At 46.4% G+C, this 12,415-nt stretch overlaps 1 protein-coding gene and 1 long non-coding RNA gene across 4 annotated transcripts in view; one reads left to right on the forward strand and one right to left on the reverse strand.

Moving 5' to 3' along the window:
• The window catches only part of LOC309517860, a 64,529-nt gene extending 63,993 nt beyond the window's left edge, over positions 1-536 (reverse strand). For all 3 annotated transcript variants that reach the window (XR_014213290.1, XR_014213291.1, XR_014213292.1), the window contains exon 1: positions 396-536. This is a non-coding gene — a long non-coding RNA (uncharacterized lncRNA). The remainder of the gene's footprint in view (positions 1-395) is intronic.
• Positions 483-11,393, forward strand: PSMD3 (proteasome 26S subunit, non-ATPase 3). The gene is made up of 12 exons (XM_082197299.1): positions 483-747; positions 3,288-3,478; positions 3,878-4,015; positions 4,477-4,613; positions 4,721-4,911; positions 6,427-6,530; positions 6,685-6,799; positions 7,565-7,684; positions 8,183-8,286; positions 9,438-9,593; positions 9,860-9,910; positions 10,878-11,393. Exons 1-12 carry the CDS (start codon positions 567-569, stop codon positions 10,953-10,955), a joined length of 1,566 nt encoding a protein of 521 aa, XP_082053425.1. The 5' UTR covers positions 483-566; the 3' UTR covers positions 10,956-11,393.
• Positions 11,394-12,415: the final 1,022 nt, after the last annotated feature.

Below are 12,415 nucleotides of genomic sequence, written 5' to 3' on the forward strand. Positions count from 1 at the left end.
CTATAGTTAAGTTTTTACATCTATCTTCAGTACATTTTATTTATTTTTTATTGCCATGGCTAGTGGCTGATGCAAATAAAGATTCTTCTGGTTCTTATTTCCACACACCCGTTAGGAATATTGTAAACCGCCCTGGAATCTTTTGATAAAGGGCGGTATATAAATTAAATCAGTAATTTAAAAATGTATTAGTTTCAGTTGGAAGGCCCTTCCCACCGCTCCTCCCGCTTGCTTGCTTGCCTGCCTGGCTGCCGGCCTGCCCCCTCCTGCCCTCCACCCGCTTTCAGGCACTTCCCTCTCGGCAGGGGAAAGGAAAAAGAAAAAAAGGAAGAGGCGCAACCCGGAAGCCGAGGTGCGGTGTCGCAGCCCGCCGTTCTCTCTCTATGGTTCCCTACCATGGAGACGCGGGGTGAGGGGTGGGGACAGGGAGCCAGGAATCAATCCATTCGTCCGCGTCCGTCGGTTCGGCAATCGGCTCGTCGAGCCTGCTCGGCTTTTCCCGTCGTCCTCCGCGATAGTTGCTCAGTCACGGCCGTAGCCGGTGTGTGTGTGTGGAAGGTGAAGCCATGAAGCAGGAAGGCGGCTCTCGGCGCCGCGCCGGAACGGAGAAGGCCAAGCCGCCGCCCGCGGAGCCCCCTCAGCCTCCCCCGCCGCTCGCCGACGTTGAGATGCACGAGGAGGCGGCCCCGGCCGAGCCCGCCTCGGGGGAGAAGTCGCAGCGCGAGCTCGACGCCGTCACGCTCGAAGGTGAGGTGGTGGGGGGGAAGGGGGAGGCAGGAGACGGGGCGCGCGGGGATGGGCGTGGCTAGAACGCCTCGCGGCGGCGGCGGCAGCAACCCCCACCTTGTGGGTTCGATGAGGGCGTGGCCAGCGGAGTGCCGAGCGGCTATTGGCCGGCCGCGTTGTGTACCTGGAGATAGGTGGAGAGGTGTCCATCCACCACCGGGCTGGAGGGGCGGGACTAAGCTGCAGCAACGCCCACCTAAAATAGCCGGGTGTCCCGTGGGAGGGGAGACTTTGAGTTTACAGCGCGGTGCAAGGGGGGGCGTGGGGTTTTTTAGACAGAAATAACGCGCAGCATTCCCGTGTACAAACACCTTGGCCACCTGTGTAGCTTAGGGAGGGCAGCGTGTCAGCAGGTGTTTAAAAATGTGCGTAAATGCACAGAAGATCCTGCAATCCTAATATCACCACACCGGGATTTGGGGCAAGGTAATGGTTTTTATAGCCAAGTTCTACATCATGTTTACTTCAGAAGCTTTCACCCCTCTGCTTCCTGCTCTGCAATTTGCATCCAAGTAAACATGTACAGTCACCACTTGTGTGCCTCTTGGAGGAAGAGATCGAACACACACAAAGTTCATTGTGATCAACAACAGGTGATGCGCTGCTCCAATTTCCATCTTCCGGTTGTGTTGGGTTAGCAGGAATGGACCCTGTAATATAACACTGTAACACTGGAATTCCTCCTCTAAAAAGACTTGCCTGTGCTCATCCTTGCATACTAATTTACATATGTTTATTGAAAGTTCATTGCAGAGTGGCTTTGTTTGCTGCTGCTAATTTTCTGTCATTGTATGTGTATGACTGGGCTTTCTCTGTTTTAGATCTTCTGTTGTTTGGTTGTTATGAATCTCCCTGACAACACATTGAAAATAAAAAAGCCATTGTTTAACATTTGAATTCATTTTCCATAAACAGCTTCATTTGGATACCTATTTGGGTGGCATATTATGATCTGTATGTGTATATTAAGATGGTTGTATTGCTTGTTGCACTGTGAATGTGAGCTGATAATTTTCTGTTTGCTTTGCTTTTTCCCTTTTTTGTTTTTTCTTTTCTTTAATAAATGTGCAATAAAAATTATTTAGGTTACAGCAAAGTGTGGAGAGAGTAGGCTGGTGAGTGGACCTGCCTGCTGGAAGAAAGTGAGCATGACTGAACCACTCAGCAGCGCTTTTGTAATCTAGATATTGATTTCATGCCAGTGACATATTGACTAAGGCTGCAGTCCTGTACATAGTAACTCATTGAACTCAGTGGAGCTTTCTTCTGAACAGACATGTATAGGATTGCACTCTGACCTCTGTAGCACAAAGATGGGCTGGTTTCTATATTGTTGCGGCCGTCCAAAATGTGTTAGGTTTTTAAAGCAAGCTTTCATACTTGGGAACACTCCAACACTACATACACTCAAATGGATACTATAGCTACCTACAATTTTAAAAGATGGAGGAGAGTGGTTTTGCAGAGGAAGAGAGGCAGAAGTGGGTCAGAACTGAGAAAGCGGGACCATCAGATGACCACAGGGGTGCATCCTGGGCATCCAGAGCAGTTCACTGCAGAGGAGCCTCTGCTTTAAGATCAAAAGTACAGTCGCATCTTCCACCAGCCCACTCCTTGCCACAGGAGCTCTGGGTTATTGTGGCAAGTCTTCATTGGATGTACGAAGTGGGCACAAAATTGCTTGCAGCGCCATGCATGAGAGCCAGTGTGGATTGGAATCCAGTTTACACATAAATGGTAGGAAAGTGATACACTGTTTATCTGCCTTGTGAGTACAACAGGGATTGGCTAAAGTTATCCCAAATGAGGGATATTACTCATTTGACTTCAAGAAGTGCTCTTAATAATAAAGCCTTAATAATGGTTTTACCATGGTAATCCAGTGGGTCTCTAAAGCACTGTTTTTCACTGACATACTACTTCTACCAAATGACATGTTTACTTCTCTGTAACTCCCAAACTGGCCATAACTACTTGGGTAGCATCCCTGAATCTCGCCTTGATTCTACTGAATCTGTCTGGAGCATTTTCAACATCGGTACCTGGCGCATTTTGGCAGCTTCTAGCGTCCCGTCACTGATGCCTACTGAACATTGTTTTTTCACCTGACCCAGTGCTACACCAGTACAGACAGTGCTGTATCAACAGAGATAGGATGTTAAATTGCCACCGTAGCACCACGTAACCCTAGTAATCAAGCACATACATTGCTCATGTAGACTCATCCCCCTAAACTACCCTTCCTAGCAAATAGCTTCCTTTCATCATTGATTGGGAATCTGAGTTAACTTGCTGTTTAGAGGCGCTGAAACTCTTGTTTTACAGTCTGTAGGTTGCCTGATATAATGCTAGGTGTGTTCTTGGGTTTTGTTGTTTCAGCTCTGTTTTGTTTTGAGGTTTTTGGTCAAATGTTCAGTTGCTCTAACCGTTGGGAGGAATTGACCACCACACCATATAGCTTAGCCTATTCATCTAACGGTGCTGTTTGTTGACCATTGCAGACATTAAGGAACATGTGAAGCAGCTGGAGAAAGCCGTATCTGGGAAGGAGCCACGCTACGTCCTGCGTGCCCTGAGAGCATTGCCCTCCACTTCCCGACGCCTCAACCCCAATGTGCTCCAGAAAGCTATCAATGGCTTTTTCACATCTAACAGTGCTGTGCGGGACTTCCTCATTGGCTTCCTGGAGGAGGCAAGTCACAAAGCAGGCTCACAGGTGGTTTGGGTACTCTTACCAATAAAGCGAGATGAGCGCTGCAACCCCAGAGTCGTCCACGACTGGACCTTTACCTTTTTTACTGGGGCCTGGTGCATGTTTTGGAGAACTCCCACTTTGGCATCCTTCAAATGATTCTTTGGGGCCCAATTCAACATTGCTCTGTGGAGCGCTAGCACCATTTTGGTTTGCTGCTCAGTGTTGCCTGTGACTAATTTCAAGATTTACTAGCTATTCAGTTGCAATAAGTGGGCAACATCTGGTCTCCTTAGGCATTAATATGTAGCATTCTGTGAGAATCAGAAGGTGGAGTGGGATGGCACCTTCTCATTGCTCTGATCACCTCTCTCTTTGTCTCTATGTCACACTTTATAGCTTATGGACACGGAAGCTGATCTACAGTTCCGGCCCCGCACAGGAAAGGCAGCCTCTACTCCTCTTCTGCCAGAGGTAGAAGCATATCTCCAGCTACTCCTGGTCATCTATCTGATGAATAGCAAGCGCTACCAAGAGGTAATGCACCACCTGCTCTTGTGTGCCTCATTCCCCAGTGGAAAGCAAAGAACTGCCAGTGTTTGGATACAGATCTAGAGGGAGGGCAGAGAAATAAGCGAGCAAAATTAGACACTATCCTTCATCACTTTCCTCTCAACCCAAACCTAGCTAGAAACTTAAAAGCTGTAGGTTCAAACACAAAATCTTAACTTAGAACACCAAGGTATAGACTTCGGTGAACTCTGTTTGGAGATGAGCAAGGGCTCTGCTAGGCCAATTCTGACCCAGTAATTTATGGCAGCCTGCTTTGCTTCCACCAAGAATTTCCATGAGGGGCATAAGGGGTGCTTCTTGCAGATCTTGTTTCAAAACTTACATTTTTAAACAAGCACATGTTGCCCTGGAGCCCTAAGTGTCACTGTGAGGAACTCATCTTTGCAGCCTTGCAAGCCCACCACATGAATTCTCTCTCCATCCAGGCCCAGAAAGTTTCAGACGATCTGATGCAAAAAATAAGTCCTCAGAACCGCCGAGCCCTTGATTTGGTGGTGGCCAAGTGTTACTACTACCACGCTCGCATCTATGAGTTCTTGAACAAGCTGGATGTGGTGAGGAGGTAAGCTTTTGATGTTGCAATTTTATGGCCTCCTTCTTTCCTCCTCCACAATATTCTTACCCCAAGCATTCTCCTGACACAGCCTCTCTCCATTCCTTCTTTCAAAGCTTCCTTCATGCCCGCTTAAGGACAGCGACACTTCGCCATGATGCAGATGGCCAGGCTACCCTCCTGAATCTGCTGCTGAGGAACTACCTTCACTACGACCTCTATGACCAGGCAGAAAAGCTGGTCTCCAAATCGGTGTTCCCTGAGCAGGCAAACAACAATGAGTGGGCCAGGTACCTCTACTACACAGGTGAGAGTCGGCACTTCACCACTTTTTGAGATCCTGGGTGGCCTGGGGTCAAACATGGAGCTCAAAATAGGCACCTGTGTAACTGGTATTATGTCATCATATCTCTCCCCAGCCCCCCAAACACAAAAAGTGAAATAGCCGATCCCTTGAAAAGCTTAGGCATGCTAGCCTCTCCCATAGTTTACCGTATTTTTCGCTCTATAAGACGCACCAGACCATAAGACTCACCTAGTTTTTGGAGGAGGAAAACAAGAAAAAAAATATTCTGAATCTCAGAAGCCAGAACAACAAGAGGGATCCCTTACTTTCCCAAGAGGTTTCCTGTGCAGAACATGAAATCCCCATTGTCCCTCTGATTTCTGAGATTCTTCAACAGTTACACAAGTTATGATGATGCCAATTTCAAAACCAGATAACACATTTGACACTTGTCTGTTGTTGGTACTGACATCCAGGTTCATATGCGAACCCATCAAGAAACCTGTAGTTTTAAGTCTTTTAATCTCAGGGTTGTGGGTTCGAGCCCCACATTGGACAAACAATTCCTTCATCCCAGGGGTTGTACTGGATGACCCTCGTGGTCCCTTCCAACTCTACAAATCTGTGATGCTAAGGTTGGTTGGATTAAGATTCTGACAACAGAGAAAAAACTTTAACATGTTCATTTTACCAGCTGCTTAAGGGCTTTAGGGCAGAGCAATTTCTCCCTGCCCGCTGTACTTTGTGTTACAGTGTTTTTCTACAAAAGCTATTATTTTCACACATACTGCTTTTCTTCCAAATGGGGAACTCGAGGCAAATTACAATTTTAAAACCATAATGTGATGAAACAAATACCGAAAATTCAGCCCTAAAAACATGTGCAGGGGCTCCTGGTACATGCATTGCCCAGAGACAGGAAGCTGTTACCTGCACTTCTGCAGGAGGTGCGTAGAAGCAGCTTAGTCCCTCATTAGCAGGGTTTTATATTTGCTGCACTCCAGGGAATGCAGCTGAGAACCTTCAACTCTCCATCGGCTGTGTGAGGTATAGTATACTTGCAAAAGTGAGGAAGTAACAAAGTGATGGACATTAAAAATGTAAATGAGAAAACAGGTCACTATTTTCATCTGCTATTGTTACGCTGCTCAGTATTCAGTGAGACACAAGGTGGAGAGGGTAACAAAACTTTGATTCACCCAGGACAACAAAGAACTTTCGGCCAGACTTGGCTAGGGTAGCCCAGATTTGCCAGTATATGAACCGAGTGCCGTTTTTGCAAAGCGAAAGTTCCCTGCTAGCCACAAACCACATGGAAATTAAGATGGGCAGGATCGGCATAGGTGGCACAGTGCCCAAGAGTGACTGTAGCAAATAAGCCTTTCTTAAGGAACCTCCTATCCCGTTCCCCACTCCACAGATTCCTGTGCAGTGCAAAATCAACCCTGGGGGGAGGTGTTCTCTGGAGGCAGAGAATATATATCTTGTTATATCTCTGGCAAGTCGTTCTAGTGCTGATCTTCTATCCTTTTCCAGGACGCATCAAGGCCATCCAATTGGAATATTCTGAAGCTCGGAGAACCATGACAAACGCCCTGCGGAAAGCGCCACAACACACAGCTGTTGGCTTCAAACAGACGGTGAGTGGGGACTAGCACCTCCAGGTGGCGCTGTGGAGTAGCGATGAAAAGGGAGTGCGTCTGCTACTTGTACACAGAGCTCTCCGCAGTCCTGAGTCTTGCTTTGTGGTTGAGACAGCAGGACAAAACTGTGTCTCTTGCATCTGTGCCCTAGGTCCATAAGCTGCTGATAGTGGTGGAGCTGCTATTAGGCGAGATCCCAGATAGACTGCAGTTTCGGCAGCCGTCTCTGAAGAGATCTCTCATGCCGTACTTTCTCTTGACGCAGGGTAAGTGGCGCAGCTGGTGAAGACGCAGCAGCCCAACGGTACTGCAGCACTGGAATCCCAACAAAAAACCCTAGAATGTGGAATAAACACTCTTTAGTAACAATGCAATTCTCCCCCCCCTCCATTTTAAGTGATTTCAGCATCTCTCTTACTAGACAGTCCATTTGAATATTTATTTCTTGCATTTATATTCCACCTTTTATCCAAGGGGGTGTACATGGTTCTCCCCCTCCTCATTTAATTCCTGCATCAACCGTGTCATACTCTTACAATCAGTAACCTCTTTGATTTGAAAGGTGTTGCACTAAATGTTCTTGTTTTCTTTTGCACACAAGGTGTGCATAATACAGTGCATTTTTTTAGCAGAGGGCGGCCCTTGTGGGCACAGAGCAGTGGCCCACTTCCCATCCTTCAAGCACCACCAGCCATGCAAAACTGGTGGGGACAGTGTGCGCACGGCATTGCCCACCCACAAGCACTTAAAAAGTCAGGGCGATGGTTTGTTTGAGTTTGCAACACATAGCCCTTGTACTTTGTACTCAGTTTTGTGGTGAAGCCCTTAGACACACTGGACACTAATCCAAGGCCTCAGCAAGGGGATAAATTTACTGGTGTGCAGGAGAGGGAGTTAGAATTCCTAGGCTGCAGTTACTTACACACATACATGCACACACCACATGTATGTATGTGTGTGCATGCAGACCATACATCTGTACACCATGTTTCGCCTTTGTCATCTCTTGAATCTCTCTTCTTTCCTTTCAGCTGTTCGGACTGGGAACCTGGCCAAGTTCAACCAAGTCCTTGATCAGTTTAGTGATAAGTTCCAGGCCGATGGGACATACACCCTCATCATCCGGCTGAGACACAATGTGATTAAGACAGGTGAGCGACCACCAAATCCTCGAGTCATGATATGATATCACATCTCAGGACAACATGGGGGATTGGGTTTGGAACAGTGTTTGAAATCCCAACTCGGCCGCACATCCACAAACATGGGAAGCTGCCTTCTTCTGAGTCTGACCACTGGTCCAGCTAGCTCTGTATTGTCTACACTTAACTGGCAGTAGCTCTACAGGATTTCGGGCAGCGTTCTCTCCCTGTCGTACCTGAAGACTCTTGAGCTTTGAACCTGGGACCTTATTCCTGCAAAAGCAGGTGCTCTGTCACTGAGCTTGATCTGTCTTCACTATAAACTTCTGGGTTGCTACTGAATGTATCACCTTCCTTTGGGGTATGCGGGTGGCAGGCAGGTCCCTGCTCCTGCAGAAGTTGCCCCTTGAGCCAGAGGGAAAAGATGGCAGATACCTGGTGGACGCCCCTTAAGTGTGTTCACCCCATTTGCACTTTTTAAAGGTTGCCTTTCTGTCTCTTGTGTAGGTGTCCGCATGATCAGCCTTTCGTACTCGCGCATCTCCTTGGCTGACATCGCCCAGAAGTTGCAGCTGGACAGCCCAGAGGATGCTGAATTCATTGTTGCCAAGGTGAGTGCCTGCAGCGTTGCCTTGGTTACTGAGTTGAATAGGAATCCCTACTTACCCTCTCACTTGGTTAAAGCTCTGACCACCTCTGGGTCCTAAAACAAATGCCATGATGTATCTGCCAAGAATTAGGGGTTCATCCTTCAGTATCTCACAAGATACTGAAAAATACCAGGGGTTGGGCCACCATAATCCAGATAACTCTAAGCTCTGATTTCCCGGCATAGAATATACGAGCTCTAAATGTGTGCGCAGGAAATATGTGAGGGACCTTTTGGCAATACAGACTGTGTCAGGTAAAGGCTCACGCCTGTTTCTCCTCCTCATTCTGTCCTGTTTACCATTAGCCCTCTTATGTCTCTGCCCACAGTCTACACAATGAGCAACTGGGTGAGGTAGTTCGATACCAGCCTCAGTAGCAGACTATTAATTCCCTCAAAGTTCCAAAGGATTCAGAGGTTATTGCTGTGTGTTTTGTTTCTTAGTCAGCCCTGTTCATGTAAACTAATAAAATAGGAAGCAGTTGTGAGTGTGTGGTGGTGAATGCTTTTCCCCAGAAAGACCCACCATAACCCAGCTGGAATGTGAGGGTATGGCCTTTTGGAAGACTTGCCTGTCTCTCAATGCTGGATTAAAATCTTAGCCTAGAATCAGAATTGTAGAGTTGGAAGGGACCCTGAGGGCCATCTAGTCCAACCCCCTGCAATGCAAGAATCTCAGCTAAATCATCCATGACAGATGGCCATCCATCCTCTGCTTAAAGGCCTCCAAGGAAGGAGCGTCCACCCCTTTCCACTGTCAAACAGCTTCTTACCACCAGAAAGTTCTTTAGCCTGAATCTACCGTATTTTTTGCACCATAACACTCACTTTTTTCCTCCTAGAAAGTAAGGGGAAATGTCTGTGCGTGTTATGGAGGAAATGCCTACGGGTGGCATGCCTACGGATTTTCCTCCTCTAAAAACTACGTGCGTGTTATGGTTGGGTGTGTGTTATAGAGCGAAAAATACGGTACTTTCTTGTAACTTGAATCCATTGGTTCGGGTTGTAGCCTCTGGAGCTGGAGAAAACAGAATCATAGAACGGAAGAGTTGTCTTGGCTCTTGTGGATGTAGTCACTGGAAGGCAACTGATGATGTGCTGCCTTTTTCCCAGGCCATTCGGGATGGCGTGATTGAAGCCAGCATCAACCATGAGAAGGGCTACGTCCAGTCCAAGGAGATGACTGACATCTACTCCACACGGGAGCCCCAGCTGGCCTTCCACCAGCGTATCTCCTTCTGCCTCGACATTCACAATATGTCTGTCAAGGTAATGGAGCAAGTGTGCAGCAGTTACCTTACAGCGAGCATTCCTGGGCCTGCCTGCATTTGCACTGGATTAAAAAGTGGGACTTCAGTCCTGCTGTTGGAACTCTTGCAGCGTGGTCCTAGGCATGTTTACTCAGAAATAAGCCCGTTGTTTGCATTGTTTGTACTTCTGCCATTGAAAGTCCCTATGGTGAAGTTTCTTGCCGTGAGGCCTGCCTTCCAATTCATAATTGCCTTCCATTTCTTATTCCCTGCCACTGTTTCTAGGCTATGAGGTTCCCACCGAAGTCTTATAACAAGGACCTGGAGTCTGCAGAGGTGAGGATTCCCAAGCCATGTATACATTGCACTAAAGGGATTAAAACTCTGTGCCAAGAAAGCTGGATTCTGTGACCTATATAAACTATGTAAATCAAGCATATTTGCACCATTTAATCCATCGTGTTTGCTCTTCTGTGCAATTTATTATAGTTTCACTAGACAGAGAAGGGGCAAGGACACTGAAGCCCTGCTAAAATACTTCAGCAGCTTTCTGTGATTGCCACAGATACCGCCCGCTTGCTTTCAAACGTATTTTCATAATCAAAGGCTAGATTCTTAAAAAATGAAAGTTGTTATCGGTAGGAGTTAACACATCTTACAGCTATTTGAAGTTTTTCTTGCATCAGATTCAGGCACACCTGCCTCCTTGTTTTCTTGGGTTTACATTTCCTTGTTTTTCTGTAAATACTTCAGGTTTGTCTTTGCTTGTACAAAATCTGAAAGAGACACGTTAGTTTTCTATGCTGTTGTACTTGTTTAGGATCCCTTTTAACACACACCAAATGCGCAGAGAGGCATGTCTGTGGAGGGTGGGGTGAGGCAGACTAGCCTCTGTGACCCCACAGCCTCCCTTGCTCCATTGTGGGTGGGTTTTCAACATTTTGATGCTCTAAGTAACTAAAGTGTCGGGCAAGCCACAGGAAGAGTGCTGCTTGTTGTTTCAGTGTGGCCAAAATAGTAGCCAGCAACATAAAAGTGTGCATCTTTTACAACCTCGTTCGTTCAGAGTAAATAGACCCAGAAGCATAGTTCTTATTCAGTTTAAAGATATAGTTCCCCTATAATACATATTTACCCATAGGAACTTTAAAGAAGAGAAATGTGACATGTTCTCTAGGAAATAATCTGTGCTCTTGTTCGTGGGGTTGTATGAGATGCCATCCTTCAGCTCTCCTTTTAGGGAAGTGCCTTTTCATCTCAACCTGCAGAGCTCCCATTCACACGGTTCCCTTTTGCTTTGCAGGAGCGCCGGGAGCGGGAGCAGCAGGATCTAGAATTCGCCAAGGAAATGGCAGAGGACGACGATGATGGTTTTCCTTGATGCTCTGGGGGATGGCTGCATATATATTTTTTTTTGTTTTTTTGTTTCTTGCCCAATACAAACCATTGTCTACTGGCTGAAACCCAGAACTTGCCTTTCTTTCTATATTCTGCATGTTTGGGGGTGGTGCAGAGGGGGGGAAACCAAAACCCTCTTGCTGCTTGTGGTGGAGGAAGCAGCACCCCAGATTAAAGGGGTGGGCCTCCCTCTAAATTAAAGGCCACTTTGTGGTTTTCAGTCATGGATGTACCTGCAAGGGCCTAAATGAATTCACAGTTGTCCTTACCGGTTTTTAGGTGGACGAATGGGGGTGGGGGAGACGAATCTGGTGGCACTGTGAATCACCTCTTCAGCTCTAGCTGGGCAGAGCAACTGCAGTTGGAGATTTTTGTCAAACTTTGTTTAGGGCTTTTAAATAAAAGTTTGGGGGAAATGGAATGTGCCTTTTGTCCAGGTTGATGTTCAGTACAGCAGTCTCAGGGTCTTTAGAAAGGTGGGAGCTTTCTCTGCTTAGTAGATGATGGCCTGGAAATTTGAGAACTCTGAAGTTACCAGCAGCAGAATACTGGCGTCATTAGAAATCGGTGAAAGACCGGGGGGGGGGGGACAAGCAACAACGGAAAAAATGAAATACATGAAAAGTTAAAATTTGAAACAAATGGGACCACACAGCCCACTTTCACCATCTGGAATAATATGGTATCTGCAAATTTGGCCGCCTGATTGCTCACCTTTTCTTTCAGATAAGTTGTGAACATTTGTCCTAATACCAATTATAAACTGGCCCTGATACAAATAGGTTTTCCCAAGGATCTGTAACTTCCTCCTTGTGAGAACTGTCCATTTACTAGTACCTTCCGTTTCCTGTTCTTTAACCAGTTACTAACCCATAAGACGAACTGCCCTTTTATCCCATGACTGCTAAGTATCCTTGGGAGCCTTTGGTGAAAGTTCCAAGAATATCATCAACCCCTTGATATGTTTGGAGGCCTTGGATTATGCCTGTTGAAGATGTCCCTAAATTGTACTAGCACTGACCACACATGTCTGCAGAGGCCAAATCTATTATTTTCAACCAACCTGCTCTCTGAATAAAGCAGCATTTGTTTACTGATGATGCTCATTTGTGACAGCTGCAACTGCTAATATTGATTCATTTATTAAAAGGCACAAAAGCAAGGCATGCTCCCCTTGCCTAACCCTGCACACAGGCTTACTAATTAATCCTTAATTTGAGCCAGAAACCTATTTCCAGTGTTGAAACCTCACACCTACATGCTGCTAAGTACCAGCAATGAAGGGTACTCTTAAATTATCTCTAGCTTTGTTGTGACTTTGGCCACAAGCTCTCAGGGCTATCTAAAAATGTAACACATAAAAAAATAATTTTCCCAACTTGTCCAAATTTATTGTGTTATTACTCCCAACACATTTTACTTTTCATTTATTACGTGTACGGA

Source organism: Podarcis vaucheri (genome assembly GCF_965113315.1).
Source record: "Podarcis vaucheri genome assembly, chromosome: 13".
In the NCBI taxonomy this organism is placed as follows: domain Eukaryota; kingdom Metazoa; phylum Chordata; class Lepidosauria; order Squamata; family Lacertidae; genus Podarcis; species Podarcis vaucheri.